The following is a 19012-nucleotide window of genomic DNA, read 5'->3' on the forward strand; positions in this document are numbered from 1 at the left end:
GGTGGGCGTGGGACCGTGGGAGGTCCTGTATAAACACAAACTCACTTCCTTGACAACAGCTCTGTTCTCCTCCGCGAAGTATGAATGCCCTGACTTCTGCAGAGGCCGCATAGCAGTAAATTCTGTACGGCCAATACAGAGCCAGATTGACCATAAATCGGCTTTTACATGCTGACCAAACCGGCTCCAGCCGTGCGTCTGCTAATTTTGTCTATCCCCACCAGACGAGTTCATGACAAGCAGGTTAAAATACCAAAATCAACTGTGAAACAACTACCGGTGGTGTATTGCTATCTGGTTTAAACGTCACAAAAGTTTTGAACAGGCTGTATTGCAGCAATTAGGTAACCAAGAAAGGCTAGTGCATCCCCAACAAATGACAGCAATAGGCTAATGATATGTATTTTACAACTGGTTTACTTATAACCTATTTTAAACTAAATACACGGAGCACACAATTAAAAAGACAGATCAAACTTAATTTTGCCAACAAAAATGTCTCAACACTATGAAACAAAACACACTTTGCATATATTAATAAATATGCCTACAATAATGACAATGACTTACAATGATAAAATACTGTAAATACGAAGAAAAAAAATAAAGTCCTAAAATTGCATCCTACCTGAATAGCGAGTTGCACGTGCCTGCATTTGGCCGCGCCAACGTTGTTTCCATCTTTGTTCAATACTATATTAATACTTGTCCAAATGGAGGACATTTCCCTTGTAGGATTTTCACTATAGGCACTCTTAACTTTTTCGTTTTACTTCAATCAAAAAGGCCTCCATCTTCACAATCAATAGTAGCCCAAGACTCCTCTCTATCGCTCTCCTCAGCAGCATGCATGTAGCCTCGATCACACCAACAGTGTCCTTGCATTTGGGTACACCAGAAGTGCATTCATATCCAAAGGAAAGAGCGTTGCAGTTGCAGTGCATTCTGTGTGGTGCATACGTTTGATTTATGGAGCGTATGCGTCAAACTGTATGCATAGACAGGTTGAACAGAAATGGTAGCAGAAGGTGAATGTTGAACTTTTGTTGCACACATATCCAGATGATGCTGCATAATAATTCACGCAAATAGAGCTGTTGGTGTGAGGCGTAATTTAGCTAGCTTGCTGTTGCTAGCTAATTTGTCCTGGGAGATAAACATTGGGTTGTTATTTTACCTAAAATGCATGCGGTCCTTTTTTTTAGAATGATCTTTGTAGAATTTGGACCCATTTTCAGTAATACAACATATTGTGTTCTCTACTCCGACAATTAATCCACAGATAAAAATGGGAAACATAGTTATTTGATCAATCTCTCCTTCGTCTTTCTTCTTCTTCTGTGGATTTTATATGGCGGTTGGCAACCAACTTTAAGGTGCATTACCGCCACCAACTGGACTGGAAAGTGGACCTCATTCATCTTTCATCGTCCACGTGGGTATATGCTCGTCAAAACCAATGAGTAATGGGAGAGGCGGGACTTGCAACGGGTCAAGCATCTAAAATAGAACCAAATTCTTATTTAGCGCCTGGCTACACAGACTCCACCACTGGTTTGGTCAGCATTTTACAGGCAAACCACACCGGCCACGTTACGAGCACAAGCATTGCAAAATGAATGTACATATACATATTATTCAATCATTTCACCCATAAGCTTGCGTGTGTGAACAAGCATACAACTCCATGTACTTATTTGAAAGATGAAATAGGAGAGATTAATCATAGATAACGAGCTAAAAACTCAGTGGGCATCATTTTGAGGTCATATGAATTTAACATTTGAATTACTCTGCAATTTTCCAAGTCATGTCCCCCCTTTGACTTTTTCTAAATAAGTCTATTCAACACACTGTGGTTAGAATGTCAATATCACAAACAGAGTTTGTGTTATAAGGAGTTTTAGGAGGACATGTCATTCCCCCCGCCCTTCCTTCACCACATGGCCCAACTGACAATGGCCCATCAAAACTACACTTAAACTATATCAAAACTAATTTCACACAGACCTATAATAATAGATATAGCCTAAAGACAATAGTCTTATGGGTGACAATATTATCAATTGCCTTGCGAATGAAGAGACTGCTGCACAGCGTGGGTAATTGAAAAAAAGGGAATGTTTTCAAATCGACATTCATGCAGGTAAAATGTTTGGATTTCATAATCGGAAAGAGCAGGTTCTAAGGTATCTAAAATCATACATTTACCAAACAACTTAAAATTAAGGCATGGGCTCTATTTCAAAATATCACTTTTTTTTGTAGAATATTACAGCTGTTATTCCATGTGTTCTACATGTGAGGACTTGAGGCAGCATAGGCTACTAAGCACAGACTAATAACATAATACAACTTAAATTATTATATTCAGTTTTTTTTTAATACAAGTTATTAGTGTTTTGTATGTTTTAAAGATCTGTCTTAATTAAATAATAATACATTTCTTTGTGACGTGTATAACACTTGAATTGTGGTGTTTTTGTGGTTTATCGTTTTTACATATAGCCTACAATAACAAAACTCATGAAAAAATATTTTTTTCATATTCTAATAGTAGGCCTACCTAAAACTTTCTTAAACACAACCAAATTAATTTTATTTTGCAATAGGATATATGAAATGTATTTGTAATTAGCAACAATACCAACTCAGTAGTCTATTACACTACTTATTAAGCATTGTGAAATAATTTATAATGACTTTATAAAATTATTACAAATGTTTCTATTGCGCGACCAAATCATAGGCTGGTGCCACCAGGTTAAAATGTCTGGAGCCCTGCCCTCCCAAGTGGCGCAGCAGTCTAAGGCACTGAATCTCTGTGCAAGAGGCATCACTAGAGCCCTGGTTCAAATCCAGGCTGTATCACATCCGGCCGTGATTGGGAGTTCCATAGGGCGGTGCACAATTGGCCCAGCGTCGTCCAGGTTTGGCCGGGGTAGGCCGTCATTCTAAATAAGAATTTGTTCTTAACTGACTTGCCTAGTTAAAAAAATCTAAAATAAATAAAAATCATGATCCAAGATCAGTTTAGCATTTTTTCCCCCCTCTTTATGATAGTGAGGATTTGGGAAAGTAAGCTGGTTCTAGTTATATGCCTTAGGTGTGGTTCTATATGCTCCAAGCTCCGAGAGGAGGCACGGGATTCTTACCTGCGTCCGCCCAGCACACCTGTCTCATGGCTGTGTCAAAGGTCAAGGCGTTGGGCAGGCCAATCCCGTCCTTCACCAGCACCTTCCTGCTGTGGCCATCCACTGAGGATCTCTCAATTTTCGGGGCCTCCCTGTTCCAGTCGGTCCAGTACAGGGTCCTAGAGCGACAACACACAGTTAGAAAGCACAATTATGGTGGTGTGGATGGTGGCTCATTTGGTTCATAAATGGTGTGTGCAAGGGTAACTGGTGGGATTGAACCCAGGTCACCCGCTCTCCAACCCAAGTCTTAACCAAGTCTTATCTTCCTCTAGATCCGAGGGGGGCATTTGGGGTTACAAGTCTCCCGGGAGGGAGTGATTCCAAATCAACTCCGCTACACATCAAGGTTGTGGGTTCAATTCCAGCATACACTGAATATGAAACCAGATAGGTATATACAGTGCCTTCAGAAGTGATTCACACCCTTTGACTTTTTCCAAATTTTGCTGTATTACAGCCTGAATGTTTTATTGATTAAATTGAGATTTTGTGCCATTGGACTACACACAATACCCCATAAGGTCAAAGTGGAATTATGTTTTTAGAAATGTTTACAAATTAATAATAATAATAATAATAATAATAAGCGGAAATGTATTGAGTCAAAAAGTATTAAACCCCTTTGTTATGGCAAGCCTACATAAGTTCAGGAGTAAAAATGTGCTTAAGTCACATAATAAGTTGCATGGACTCACTCTGTGTGCAATAATAGTGTTTAACATTTTAAAAAATATCACTACCTCATCTCTGTACCCCACGCATACAATTATCTGAAAGGTCCTTCAGTCGAGCAGTGAATTTCAAACACAGATTCAATCTCAAAGACCAGGGAGGTTATCCAATTCCTTGCAAAGAAGGGCACCTATTGGTAGAGGAAGGAAACCGCTCAGGGGTTTCACCATGAAAACTGAGGATGGATCAACAACATTGTAGATACTACACAATACTAACCTAAATCACAGAGTGAAAAGAAGGAAACCTGTACAGAATAAATATATTCCCAAACATGCATCCTGTTTGCAATAAGACACTAAAGTAAAACTGCTAAAAATTTGGCAAAGAACCGATCTCGATAGACCATTTCTTATGGACGTCACTCCCCCGTGCACAAAGTGATGAATTGGAATGCCGACTGTGAGCCAGGCCTAATTGCCCAACATCAGTGGGGGCAGGGCTCTCTGCAGGCCAGTCAAGTTCTTCCACACCGATCTCGATAGACCATTTCTTATGGACGTCACTTTGTACACGGGGGCATTGTCATGCTGAAACAGGAAAGGGCCTTCCCCAAACTGTTGCCACAAAATTGGAACCACAGAATCGTCTAGAATGTCATTGTATGCTGTAGCGTTAAGATTTCCCTTCACTGGAACTAACTCCAATGGCGGCGAGTTTTACACCACTCCAGCCGACACTTGGCATTGCGCATGGTGATCTTAGGCTTGCTCGGTCATGGAAACCCATTTCATAAAGCTCCCGACGAACAGTTCTTGTGCTAACGTTGCTTCCAAAGGCAGCCTGGAACTCGGTAGTGAGTGTTACAACCGAGGACAGACGATTTTTACGCGCTTCGCGCTTTAGCATTCGGATGTCCCGTTCTGTGAGCTTGTGTGGCCTACCACTTCGCGGCTGAGCCATTGTTGCTCTTAGACATTTACACTTCACAATAATAGTACTTATAGTTGACTGTGGCAGCTCTATCAGGGCAGAAATTTGACGAACTGACTTGTTGGAAAGGTGGCATCCTATGACGGTGCCATGTTGAAAGTCACTGAGCTCTTCAGTAAGGCCATTCTACTGCTAATATTTGTCTATGGAGATTGCTTAGCTGTGTGCTCAATTTTATACACCTGTCAGCAACGGGCGTGATTGAAACCGTCCAATCCACTCATTTGAAAGGGTGTCCACATACTTTTGTATATATAGTGCATACTTTCGTCATGCTAATAAAGCATTTAGAATTGAATTGCGATAGAGAAAGAAAAAGATTGGGAGAGACAGGGCCAGTTTAGATATCTTGATTTTTCCCTTCAGTTCCTATCTCAACTAATTTATCTACCTCCCTCTATTTCCCTGTTTCTGTCTCTGCTTCAATCTGTCTCTTTCTATCCCTCTTTTGCCTTCTCCTTCATCAGTTGTCTCCATCCGCTGTCAACCTTAGGGTACGTCCCCAATGGCACCCTATTCCCTATACACTGAGTGTACAAAACATTAAGGATACCTGTTCTTTCCATGACGTAAACTGACCAGGTGAATCCAGGTGAAAGCTATGATGCCTTATTGATGTCACTTGTTAAATCCACTTCAAATCAGTGTAGATGAAGGGGTGGATACAGGTTAAAGAAGGATATTTACGCCTTGAGACAATTGAGACATGGATTGTGTATGTGTGCCATTCAGAGGGTGAATGGGCAAGACAAAAGATTGAAGTGCCTTTGAACAGGGTATGAGAATAGGTGCGAGGCTCACCGGTTTGTGTCAAGAACCGCAACGCTGCTTGGTTTTTCACGCTCAACAGTTTCCCATGTGTATCAAGAATGGTCCACCACCCAAAGGACATCCAGACTATTGAAACAACTGTGGGAAGATTGAGTCAACATGGGCCAGCATCCCTGTGGAACGTTTCCGACACCTTGTAGAGGCCATGCCCTGATGAATTGAAGCTGTTCTGAGGTGTCATGACGTTGGCCTGTGGGTAAGGTTTATGACCCCCCATAAATACCTTTCTCCCTTCCCCTCTCTTTCTGACCCTACTGAAGGACTGCTGTCCTGAAGGACTGCTGTCCTGTTAAATATAGAGAGTCTGGGAACATCATACAAATGGGGAAAGGAACCACATTTTGGTAATAAAACCAGTTGGAAATATGCTTTGGAACGTAATGAGTATGGATGTCAGTTCGGTTGTCATCTGAGACATTATGACTGATGACAGGACGACATAAACTGTACCTGGGAAAGTATACACCCTCTAGTTATCAGAGTCACATGGAATTGTTATGCAATTGAAATGTTTGATATTGAAATTGTTTGTTAGGAGATTAAATGTAATTTTAGCTTCCAAATGAGAGAATTGGGTTTTCATAAGGAAAGTGCCCTGCTTGATCAGTGGCCCACCCCTGTGAAGAGACAGGGGTTATAAACGATGAAACACATCCTTCCCCCTCTCCACTATATAAGCCTTTGACGAAAAGATAACCACATGTTCCAGTACGTGAGGTCTGCAGCCTCTACGTTAGAAAGACACACGTCAAGTACAGAACTAAGCCAACCTCGGCGTGAGCTTTGGTGGCGAATGGTATGAACTTTGAGCTTATTCACGACAGAAGTGATACTTCCTAGCCGTTGAGTTAGCAGCGGCCGCTGTAGACGGGGGCTAGGAAAGGACGGACGACGGATCCAGTCTAACAGACAGACAAAGATACCACCACGTATCCAATTTACCACCAGAGACATTCTTCCGAGGACAGGAAGATCTGTTGGCCAACCCGGGCCAGCATCTACGACCAATCTACCGAAGCGCAGCTCAGAGTAAATATTTATTGCATTTTCCTTTTCCAAATGGGCGGTAATTTAGAATGCATAAGATAATGTATTTACGATAGCATAGCTGCTGTTTCTTTGTTCCTAAGTCTTCCCGCTCTTTCATTCAAGCCCAACCCCCTTTCCTTTGTGTAACCAGCCATCATGTATGACATCATTTGTATTCGGTGTATTTGTAATTCTGTGTGATTAGTTTAGGTATTTAGTAAATGAATTATTAAACCCAATTTTGTATTGCTGATTCAACTTGTTAGCCAGGGTTCGTGAAGATAGCCAAGAATTTACAACTTTCATTATGAGACTGAAAATAAGATAAGGGTTAATATTGACTGCTATCGATGTAAAATATTACTAAGTATTTTAAGAGTTTATTTGGAAGATAACGGCTCTATAAACGTTCTTCCGTGGTGCCCCGACTTTCTAGTTAATTACATTTACATGATTAGCTTAATCAGGTAATATTAATTACAGAGAAAGGATTTTATAGGTTAGCATGTCATATCACTTAATCCGGCATAGCCAAAGACACGACAGAGGGCAAAAGGGCATACTCAGAGTATAGTGCACTACATTTGACCAGAGCCCTATGGAACCTGGTCAACAGTAGTACACTATATGGTAAATAGGGTGCCATTTGGGACGCAACCCCAGCTTTCCTCTGCCCCCCCCACCCAGTGAGTGTTGATGTGCAGAGAGTGTATTGTCACAGTAAGCACATCACAGGAAGACAGCCGGGCCACAGGAAATGAAGCCTAATTAACGTGGCTATTAATTAAAGGAGAAGGGAAATGCCCTGACTCAAATGAAACACACACATGCTGATGCAAAGGCATACACATTAGTGCGAAGACACACACACACACACACACACACACACACACACACACACACACACACACACACACACACACACGCACGCACACGCACACACGTCAACAACAAAAAACACACACTCACTTAAAGACACCCCCACAACCTGGATCTGACAGGGTAGGGTAGCCTGCTCCTAAGGGACCACCTGAAGTACACTTCTTGCCTCAGAAGAGATATCTTAGTGAGGCTGGGTTTTGTTTGGAGCTGATGAGGTCAGAGTGAGATTACCCAGAAAAACCTGTGACCCTTGACCTTAGCGTCTCCCGAGGCCGCCCTTGTCTCACTAACGTGAATCAGTGTCCCAAATTGCACCCTATTCCCTACATAGTGCACTACTTTTCACAAGGACCCTAAACAACAGTAGTGTAATATATAGAGAATAGGGTGCCATTTGGGATGCAACTTAGATTAGTGTGGGAGTTCGAAAACATCCACCTCCAGTTCTGTTTTGATTTCTTCCAGTCACCCTAGCTTGTCAAACGCCTTTCCACGGAACAGTTTATGACTTTCGGAAAATCTACTTTTGGTCAGAGATGTTATGATGTTGTGAAAGCAGTGGTGCAGTAACTGAACTCAGAACATAAGACAGCCATGGCCGATAGTCACTGCTATGTAGAAAACCAACTGGTACATTTACTGTATGTTCTCAAAAAGTTATGTTTTATTCTAAAGTAAAAAAGTGAGTATAGTAGACATGCTGACTTGACTAATATACTGTAAAACCTAAACTATTGGGGGTGCACATTAATGTGCAAGTACGCTTTCTTTATTACATGATGTATTTTTGTGTTAATGTGCACACCACTGTGAGAGATTTTGACATAACCCACTTTAAACCTCAACCTACCCAGTGGAAGAGTCCACTATGATAGCACGGGGGTTGACCATGTCAGTGTCGAAGAGAGTCTGTCTCCCGCTGCCGTCCAGGTTAGCACGTTCGATCTTGTCTGGCGTGCTATCCACCCAGAACATGGCCCTGCGCACCACGTCCACCGCCAAGCCCTCTGGACTGGTTAGACCTACAGACAATGGACAGTCATAAAGGTTATTCAGTTGAACATACTGTAGTAAATACCTGAAATGTAAATGTAGTTGTCAGTTATCTGTGAAGGTGACTGCGGTAACTCTGGTTGCAGAGTGCGTGTTATCTGTGCTGGCTGTGTGATATGCCCTTGTTGTCTGTGTTACCGGTGGGTGTGAGTCAGTGTTTCCATTAGCCGGTAATAGTCGGCTTTTGGGCGTATAAAAAAAAAAGCTGATAAATAAAATTCGCAACGGCCAATTGTCAGAGAGAAGATAGAAAAACATTGCGAAATAATGCTTTTTAGCCTATTCATTGATGGAAATACCAGTTGATGTACATACATGCTTATCGGCCTATGGAATTAAATTGCTGCATATGTATATTCGTTATGTACTACCTTATCACAAGCGCACAGCATACAGATACAGAGCCTTTTAGCAAAACATTTCAGACAGCGCTTTTATAAGCCCAATCATTGCGCAACAATTCTAAATGCAACCCTGTTAAAATAATTTTTGGCCCACGATTAAAAAGAGCTACTATTTTTATTTCTCGTCTGGTAATTGAAACCCGCTTCCCATTTGCCATTCAAATGCTTAGGCAACGGAAGGCAGGCTTTATCAGCGGGTCACACACCACTTTGCAATGAGCTGGAGGTAGTATGCATTTTGAAAACATATAGCTGCTTTACTACATATTATGAGTCATGTTTTACCTTGCTTCAAAGTAGCCTAAGAAAAATCCGACCATATCCGTGGAGGCAATTATTTTAAAAAGAGCCTAATTCTCTCATGTTCTATTGGTTTTCAACTTTCTTTCATTGTCTGTTAGCCAAATACACATTTGCGCGTAGCCTACTGCCTTGTGTGCATTGCTGCGCTAATAATGTTACGAAATAATAGTTTATCAACATTTTAAGCTAAACTTTCTGATCTGTTGCATCAGATTCATAGCTTTAAAAAAATAAATACAAATTATGTAGCCTAGGCCTACTGGTTGTATGAATTTGGGATCTATTGCCCCACAAATGCCCCAGAGTCTGTTTTGGCTATTTCTTTCTCGACAAGCTGACCAATAGAATAGGTACATTTAGGGGATAGTAGATTGACATAGGCTCATAGGCAGCGTGTTTATAAGGCTAGGGGAAGCTAAGCTTTCCTAAGTAAATTGAATTAAATTGCCAAAATGATATAGCCTAATTAGCCTACTCCTGTCTATACAGAAAAAAATAGGCTACTAAAGCATGATTTTGGCCACAGAGCATTATTAGCCTTAAAAAAATACATTTGGAATTGTTTTAAAAATCGCATTACCTACAGTCAGAAGGAAAGGCAGTGTGCACAATTTAGACAGTGAGCGCACGCAGCAAATACCTAAAAGATTATTGTTGAGTTGCGACTGTCAGTGAAAAGTAGAGAGGCCCAGCCAGGCATAAAGCAATATTTCAAAATTAAATCGCAGAAAAACATAGTTTGGAAAGCAAATAGCTATTGCTATAAACACAATGAAAAGATGAATCTTAATTGAGCGAACAACAGTAGGCCATAGCCTATCTTATTGGCACCAGCGGAGAGCATCGGCCATATCCCTGGTGAGTGCACACTGCACATATTCACCCTCTATCATTGTTGGGTCAGTGCCTCTTAAAAGTTTTGTTGTTGGACAATCATTTCTTCCTCCAGCTGGACGTATTCTATTCGTGTCTCCCCTTCTCATAGGCCTATTATATGGACAACATCGTTTATATTGATCTCTCTAATTTTTCATATTAAAAAAGATTCTGCTAAATGTCTCCAGTCATATAAAGTAGAATTGCATGAAATGTGTTTTTCCCGTGCAATGAAAGAAGAAACACATCTGATATAGCCTATAGCCCAGGCCTCTACGCTATACGCAGCCATGCATTGAACAGTCTTTTTTACGAATAGTGATTGAGTTATATTATCAGCCTAAATAATAATGTAAAATGTTCGGTGCCACATTTTCATAATAGAAACCCTGGTGTAAGTGTACCTGTGTTGATGAGAGTCTCAGGCTCGGCCCCAGGCTCCAGTCTGGCTCTGTTGATGGTCCTGCCTGCCAGGTCGGTCCAGTACACCTTCTTCTCCCTGCAGTCATAGTCGATGCCCACCACAATGGAGCCCTGTGGAGAGAAACATACATTTTACACTTACACTTACAGTCTACCAGTTCAACACAGGTTGTACCTTAGCCACAATCAGAACACGTGACACAAAACTATATGAATCTACAAATACAGTGGTGAGTGCCGTGAACTTCACATAATGCCTAGAAAGAATACTGAGAAATTGTGAATGGCTGACATACAATGAGATATTCCTAGCTGTTCAATAGTACAAACTCTACATTAAGCTCTTGTAAGGACTAGTATGGAGTAGCCTAGTATTCTTCCTTACATGCAGAGCCAGTAGTGTAGAGGAGCGCTCCGAGTCCATGAGTGTGCCATTGAGAGGCAGTGCCCCAATCTGCTGTCCCTGGGCATACAGGAGGGAGGTGCCTGAGGGGGGCGGGGTCACATCAGGGCGAGGCAGAGGGTGCATGGTGGGAGGGGCTACAGTGGGGACACCTGTAGGGGGTGGGTGAGAAGAAGCAAGTAAGTCAGGATAAAACACTGACAGATATACTGTATTAGAAGTTGTTAATTAACCTACCTGTGTAGATAACTAATTAACTAAATGATACCTCACATTATCAAAATTCAAATGTTCCTCCCAAACCTCAAGTTAACATCAACAAATGTTTATACAGTTTAAGATACATGTCACAGATTAGCATTCAACATTTAATCCTACAGTACAAACTTGAAAATGTGAAAAGATGACCAGCAGCGTCAGTAACGTCACTCACAGGCAGGCTTGACCACGTCGTGCGAGCGCGTCCCGGCCACCTCACGGCCGTCCCGGTCCACACACCAACAGTAGCTGCTGTCGCCGTAGCACTGGATGGGGTTGAACTGCCCCTGGGGGTCGCACTGGGGAAGGTAGTGGTGGGGCTCGGGCAGGCCCCCGTAGTGGTCCACCAGGCTGGCCCGCCAACGCTCGCACACTGTCTCCGGCCGCTGGGTGGGGGGCACTACCGCTGAGGGAGAGAGGGGGGCAGAGGGAGAGGGCACATGGGTCATATACAGTACAGGGCTAGGAGAAACTCAGGTATTTTTTTCTTGAATTAATTAACTTTATTTGAATAATCCCAAATAGATGGTTTATAGATGTTCAGTAAGTGTTCAACTAACTACTACAAACCCTAACCTTAACCCTTAACCTAAACTTAACCCTAACTCTAACCCTGATCTTAACCTTTACCCTAACCTTAAACCTAACTGTAACCCTGGCAAGCAGTTGCATATCAACAGAGTTGCAGTTGATAGTTTGCTGATAGTGCGAGCATCTATGGATCGTCTTTAGGGGACTAGCCAAATAAAGTGTCACTGAAAGTAATTAGTTCTGTCGTCCTGCACCAAGGGTCCCGTGTGGCTCAGTTGGGAGAGCAAGGCGCTTGCAACCCCATGGTTGTGGATTCGATTCCCACAGGGGACCAGTATGAAAAAAGTCTGAAAATGTATGAACTCACTACTACTAAATGACTAAAATGTCAATCACCACATCAGGACACCAATTGATAATTGAATTATGACCAAAGCTTCAAAGTATGTGGATGGTTCATACACTCTTCTTTCACAGGGTCCTTTCTATGACTAAGTAAGCTGTCAACACTTGCAGTGAATCTGACTGCATGCACAGTCAACAGTTCCACTTCAAAATCGAAATAAACACCCTGACAACGAAAAGCAAACTAATAAGAAAAACAGACTAAGGTTTGACGCAATGTGAGCTCTAAAGACGATGAGCTCGATTCAATCAGATCCTCTTTAGCCAACACCACATAGCGGTTGTTTTGACAGCGTGAAGGTGAAACACCTCCATTAAGATGATAGGAATCCTCATTATTTTCTTTAATTCTTTTTCAATTTGAGCGTAATTATTTCTATATATCCTACACTTTCTCATTCTGAACTTCTAACGCCTGTGGCTTAGTGACAATAAACTCACCTGGTTCATCACAGTTAGGCTGGCCAGTGCTGGGTTCTTTCCTGGTCCCTGCTCTCTCCTGCCCCCTGCTGTCCACACACCAGCAATGTCTTGTAGAACCGTGGCACTGCAGGGCTCTGTATTGACCCTGCTCATCGCACTCAGGCACAAAGACTCCCGGGATAGGGTACCCCTCAGGACTGGTTGTCTGGACACTGTCTCTCTGGTGTTCACAATGAGTCTTGGGCCTCTCAGGACGATCTGAAGAGAGAGGTAAGGGGTTAAACCAGGTCACAGTTTAAACTATTGTTTTTAATGTATTTAGACTTTATTTTATTTTTTACAAAATGTGTATCTCCACATGCAATTCGTAACAAAAGTAATGCTGGAATAACCTATTTTTTTCCCGACTGGTCATGGCAAATAACTCAGTCTCACGGTAATTTACCGTTAATTAACAAACACATTAACATCTTCTAAAAAGCTTCTAAAAGTTGAATAAATCCGTTATTTATTTTAGACAGGGCTAAAGAAGCATGATATGAAGAAAATGTAGTCTATTTCAGAAGAGAAGAATAGCATACTCTGAGTTGTCCTTATGTTAGGTCCTGATGTAGCTATGCCAAATGACTGTGGGCTACACTAGTTAAACAAGATTTACTTATAATTCAGTGGCATTATTTTATATTATGAAGAATACAATTGAACAAAGCTGAATAAAATATAAATATGTTCTCCAAACGATTTGTGTGATTGCGCACATTCTGTGTTGAGCGGTTAACAAAGAAATAGGTACTCCTAAATGCTTAATTTAGAGTTATAAATGTAACCTTAGTTGTTCTACAAACATTGGGCTATATATTTAGATTTGTAAAACATTGTAACATGCTGACCACACCGCTGTGTCACGGGTGTCGTAGGGTGTAGACCAAAACGCAGCGGGAAAATGTATACTCATCTTCTTTTTATTTGTGAAGAAGGAAAAACAAACAACGTATACAAAAACAAACGAACTAGACAGTCTCGTCAGGCATACAGCAAAACAAGAAACAATCTCCCACAAACCCCAAAACAAACACAATCCTAAATATAGGACCTTCAATCAGAGGCAACGATAGACAGCTGCCTCCAATTGAAGGCCCCAATCCCCATTACCAAAACATAGAAATACAAACGCCTAGACAGAACATAGAAATAAACTAACATAGAACGATAACCCAAAAACCCCGGAATACATAAGTCAAATACACAAACACACCCAGAACCACATAAAACAAATACCCCCTGCCACGTCCTGACCAAACTATAAGAACAAATAACCCCTTTACTGGTCAGGACGTGACAGTACCCCCCCCCCCCCCCCCCAAAGGTGCAGACCCAGGATGCACCTGACAACAAAAATACCCCAAAAATAAACGGAGGGTGGCTGCCGTCACCGACAGCTCCTGTGCTACACCCCCCCCCCCCCTCCCCAAACCTCCTACAGTGGAGGTGGCTTAGGCTCAGGCCTTAATCCCCTACCTGACCAAACCACCCCCACTGCATACCTCTGCCTGAGGCCAGTCACTGAAGACCCTGGACTGTACTCTGGGAGCTCCGGGCCGTAGGACGACTCTGGGAGCTCCGGGCCGTAGGACGACTCTGGGAGTTCCGGGCCGTAGGACGACTCTCCTGGTTCCGGACACTCTGGACGAGGCACTGTTGCCGGACACTCTGGACGAGGCACTGTTGCCGGACACTCTGGACGAGGCACTGTTGCCAGAAGTTCGGGACTGGGCTGACGCACTGGAAGCCTGATGCGTGGGGCTGGTTGTGGAGGTATCAGACTGGAGACACGCACTTCAAGGCTAGTGCGAGGAGCGGGAACAGGACATACTGGACTGGGCTGATGCACTGGAAGCCTGGTGCGTGGTGCTGGTACTGGAGGTATCAGACTGGAGACACGCACTTCAAGGCTAGTGCGAGGAGCGGGAACAGGACATACTGGACTGGGCTGATGCACTGGAAGCCTGGTGCGTGGTGCTGGCTTAAGATGTGCCAGACTGGAGACACACACCTCACAGCTAGTGTGAGGAGCAGGATACACTGGACCGTAGAGGCGCACTGGCGGTCTCGAGCGCAAGACTGGCACCGCCCATACTGGCTGGGTGCCCACTTCCCCCTGGCAAATGCAGGGCGCTGGCACTGCACACACCGGCCTGAAAATACTTGGCCTCGCCACAGTACGCATTAACCCGAAGCACGGGACCTGTCCAGTCATAGGTTGCTTAACAAAAGCACGGGGATTTGGCTTGGGGCTTAATCCTCGCCCAGCCAAACTACCCGTGTGCACCCCCCAAAAACATTATTGGGGCTGCCTCTCCGGTTTGAACGCCAACCGTGTTCCCCTGTAACATTCCCGGTCCTCTTTCGCCTTCCTCCATGGGCCCACTCCGGCTTTAATCTCCTCCCAGGTCCATGACTCCCGACAGTCCATCTTTTGCTGCTCCCTCCTCCGCTGCTTGGTCCGTGTTTGGTGGGAGATTCTGTCACGGGTGTCGTAGGGTGTAGACCAAAACGCAGCGAGAAAATGTATACTCATCTTTTTATTAGTGAAGAAGGAAAAACAAACAACGTATACAAAAACAAACGAACTAGACAGTCTTGTCAGGCACACAGCAAAACAAGAAACAATCTCCCACAATTCCCAAAACAAAACACACTCCTAAATATAGGACCTTCAATCAGAGGCAACGATAGACAGCTGCCTCCAGTTGAAGGCCCCAATCCCCATTACCAAAACATAGAAATACAAATGCCTAGACAGAACATAGAAATAAACTAACATAGAACGATAACCCAAAAACCCCGGAATACATAAATCAAATACCCCTCTCTACATGAACACATACAAACACACCCAGAACCACATAAAACAAAATACCCCCTACCACGTCCTGACCAAACTATAAGAACAAATAACCCCTTTACTGGTCAGGACGTGACACGCTGGTGTCGCGTGCGCAAGCGTTGCAAAATAAATGTACACATACATGTTATTCAATCATTGCACCCACACTGCTCGCGTGCATCAACGAGCGTCTGTGTAGCCAGCTAGGCGCTAAAATAGGACTTGGTTCTATTTGTGATGCTTGACGCGCTGCAAGTCCCACCTCTCCCATCTCCTCGTTGGTTTTTAGGAGCATTTACCCACGTGGGTGATTGAAAGATGATCTGAGGTCCACAATCCAGCCCAGTTGGTGGTGGTAATGCACTTTAAAGTTGGTTGCGAACTGCCATATAAAGTCCAAAGAAGAAGAAGCCTACAGTAGGAGAGATTACTAGAAACAAACTCAGTTTACCCTTTTATCTGTGGATTCATTGTTGGAGTAGAGGAACTTGTACATTTCAGGTAAAATAACAACCCAATGTTTATATCCTAGGACAAATTAGCTAGCAACCGCATTTTAGCTGGCTAAATTGCCATAAATGTTTGATGCTTTTCGACCTGTCCCCAAATTAATAAAGTTGGTTCAGAATTTGTTTTTATACTTCAACCTGTGAGTCCTGATCACGTCTGGTGTGGGTGTTGTCCAGGGTCAAACTCAACATGTGTAAATATTTGTATGAACATAAGATTCAACAACTGAGACAAACTGAACAAGTTCCACAGACATGTGACTAACAGAAATGGAATAATGTGTCCCTGAACAAAAGGGGGGGGTCAAAATTAAAAGTAACAGTCAGTATCTGGTGTGGCCACCAGCTGAATTAAGTACTGCAGTGCATCTCCTCCTCATGGACTGCACAAGATTTGCCAGTTATTGCTGTGAGATGTTACCCCACTCTTCCAACAAGGCACCTGCAAGTTCCTGGACATTTCTGGGGGAAATGGCCCTAGCCCTCACCCTCCGACCCAACAGGTCCCAGATGTGCTCAATGGGATTGAGATCCGGGCTCTTCGCTGGCCATGGCAGAACACTGACATTCCTGTCTTGCAGGAAATCACGCACAGAACGAGCAGTATGGCTGGTGGCATTGTCATGCTGGAGGGTCATGTCAGGATGAGCCTGCAGGAAGGGTACCACATGAGGGAGGAGGATGTCTTCCCTGTAACGCACAGCGTTCAGATTGCCTGCAATGACGACAAGCTCAGTCCGATGATGCTGTGACACACCGCCCCAGACCATGACAGAGCCTCTACCTCCAAATCGATCGAGAGTACAGGCCTCAGTGTAACGCTCATTCCTTCGACGATAAACGCGAATCTGACCATCACCCCTGGTGAGACAAAACCGTGACTCGTTAGTGAAGAGCACTTTTTGCCAGTCCTGTCTGGTCCAGCGATGGTGGGTTTGTGCCCATAGGAGACGTTGTTGCCGGTGTTGTCTGGTGAGGACCTGCCTTACAACAGGCCTACAAGCCCTCAGTCCAGCCTCTCTCAGCCTATTACGGACAGTCTGAGCACTGATGGAGGGATTGTGCGTTCCTGGTGTAACTCGGGCAGTTGTTGTTGCCATCCTGTACCTGTCCCGCAGGTGTGATGTTCGGATGTACCGATCCGGTGCAGGTGTTGTTACACGTGGTCTGCCACTGCGAGTACGATCAGCTGTCCATCCTGTCTCCCTGTAGCACTGTCTTAGCCGTCTCACAGTACAGACATTGCAATTTATTGCCCTGGCCACATCTGCAGTCCTCATGCCTAAGGCACGTTCACGCAGATGAGCAGGGACCCTGGGCATCTTTCTTTTGGTGTTTTTCAGAGTCAGTAGAAAGGCCTCTTTAGTGTCCTAAGTTTTCATAACTGTGATCTTAATTGCCTACTTTCTGTAAGCTGTTAGTGTCTTAACGACCGTTCCACAGGTGCATGTTCATTAATTGTTTATGGTTCATTGAACAAGCATGGGAAACCCTGTGTTTAAACCCTTTACAATGAAGATCTGTGAAGTTATTTGGATTTTTACCAATTATCTTTTAAAGACAGGGTTCTGAAAAAGGGACGTCTTTTTTTTGCTGAGTTTAGTAGGCCTAGTCCAGTGGTCACCAACCTTTTCTGAGTCAAGATCACTTTCTGAGTCAAAATGCATGCCGAGATCTGCCGTTGTGATTTTTTATTAACATGACTTAAAAAATGTAAGCCTATGCAACAATAACCAATTAAAAACAGTACTGTAGCAATGAGGTTCAGTAAGCAGTGCAGTAAGCTATAGGCCCAATACATTATCACTGCATACTGGCTTTGCTTGAATTTACCTGCCAATTCATTGTTGTTCAGGACATTTTTTTTAATTATATTTCAAAATTTGAGGTAGGCTATATGATCACACCGGTAATAGATCCATTGTTGTAGATCCATTGTTGCACAGCTGAGTGAGCATATATTTAAATAATTTGCTTTTTATTTTACTGGGCTGATGGTGCTTGCTTCTGATGGTCAGTCTAAGCGGAGGGAGAGAGCAGCAGACTGAGGGTCCGTCTCTCAACATCCCTCCGCTCTCCCTTTCCTCCACTGACCAAAAAGGGACACAGTCTTCCAGCTGATGGTGAAACTAGAGTCGCACCGCATTATTTCTGCCTCATGCACAAATTCATGTTGTTACTCCTATGAACAGAGAATGTGAAATATTCCTTGATATTAAAAAGAACCAAGCCACTAATAATAACAACAACGCAAGCCTATAGCTACACTTTCCTACTCATTCATTACTGCTGCACTGCTTGTTGTAGCGCTGAGTGGAAATAGGAAGAACGCGCATTTAATGGCTTATAAAAGTGTTGAATACAAAGTGTTGACAGTGCTGAGTAAGAGCTTAAACATGAACTCACTCATAAAAACAGCAGCTCTTTGCTGAATTCGTTGACAGTCTCTCTCTAGTCATGGTTTTAAACGTTTTGAAATCTCACAGTATCAATTTTGCCGTAGCTTTCTTTTATGCCTGCTACATTAATGCAGACTCGGTCATCTGAGCAATCTGATTGGCCAGCAATGGCATAGTGCACTTGATTTCCTCTCCAGGCCCAGCGTGAAGGCAGAGTTTGTACCTTCAGACACATGAAATGGCAACAGTTTGCCTACCCGGCGTGCAGGGCAGCTGAATTGGCTGCACCTACCACCAACAGCCCGAGACGAATAAAAAAAATAGGAACACAAGGCTTTATCGTTGGGTTTTTTACAGAAATGTTTGGCGATCGATTAGAAATGCCTTGGAGATCGACAAGTTGATCGCGATCGACCGGTTGGTGACCACTGGCCTAGTCTATAGAAAGCTGATGGGATCCTCCTATTTTTAGTAGAAGCCATCACTCTGTTTTCTCACGCAATTGCATAGCCTATAGAAATGTTGCAAAACTTC

General features: G+C 43.3%; 1 protein-coding gene across 2 annotated transcripts in view; it reads right to left on the reverse strand.

Annotated features, from left to right (window-relative positions):
- nid2a (nidogen 2a (osteonidogen)) overlaps positions 1 to 19012 on the reverse strand; it is a 104571-nt gene that overhangs the window by 2632 nt on the left and 82927 nt on the right. For both annotated transcript variants that reach the window (XM_014210029.3, XM_014210028.3), the window contains exons 17-22: positions 12702 to 12941; positions 11500 to 11730; positions 11049 to 11218; positions 10645 to 10774; positions 8455 to 8626; positions 3156 to 3313 (exon numbers count right to left, since the gene is read on the reverse strand). In XM_014210029.3, the coding sequence (XP_014065504.3) occupies positions 3156 to 3313; positions 8455 to 8626; positions 10645 to 10774; positions 11049 to 11218; positions 11500 to 11730; positions 12702 to 12941 (1101 nt within the window). The remainder of the gene's footprint in view (positions 1 to 3155; positions 3314 to 8454; positions 8627 to 10644; positions 10775 to 11048; positions 11219 to 11499; positions 11731 to 12701; positions 12942 to 19012) is intronic.

The sequence above is a fragment of the Salmo salar genome, chromosome 09 (genome assembly GCF_965601325.2).
Source record: "Salmo salar chromosome 09, fSalSal1, whole genome shotgun sequence".
In the NCBI taxonomy this organism is placed as follows: domain Eukaryota; kingdom Metazoa; phylum Chordata; class Actinopteri; order Salmoniformes; family Salmonidae; genus Salmo; species Salmo salar.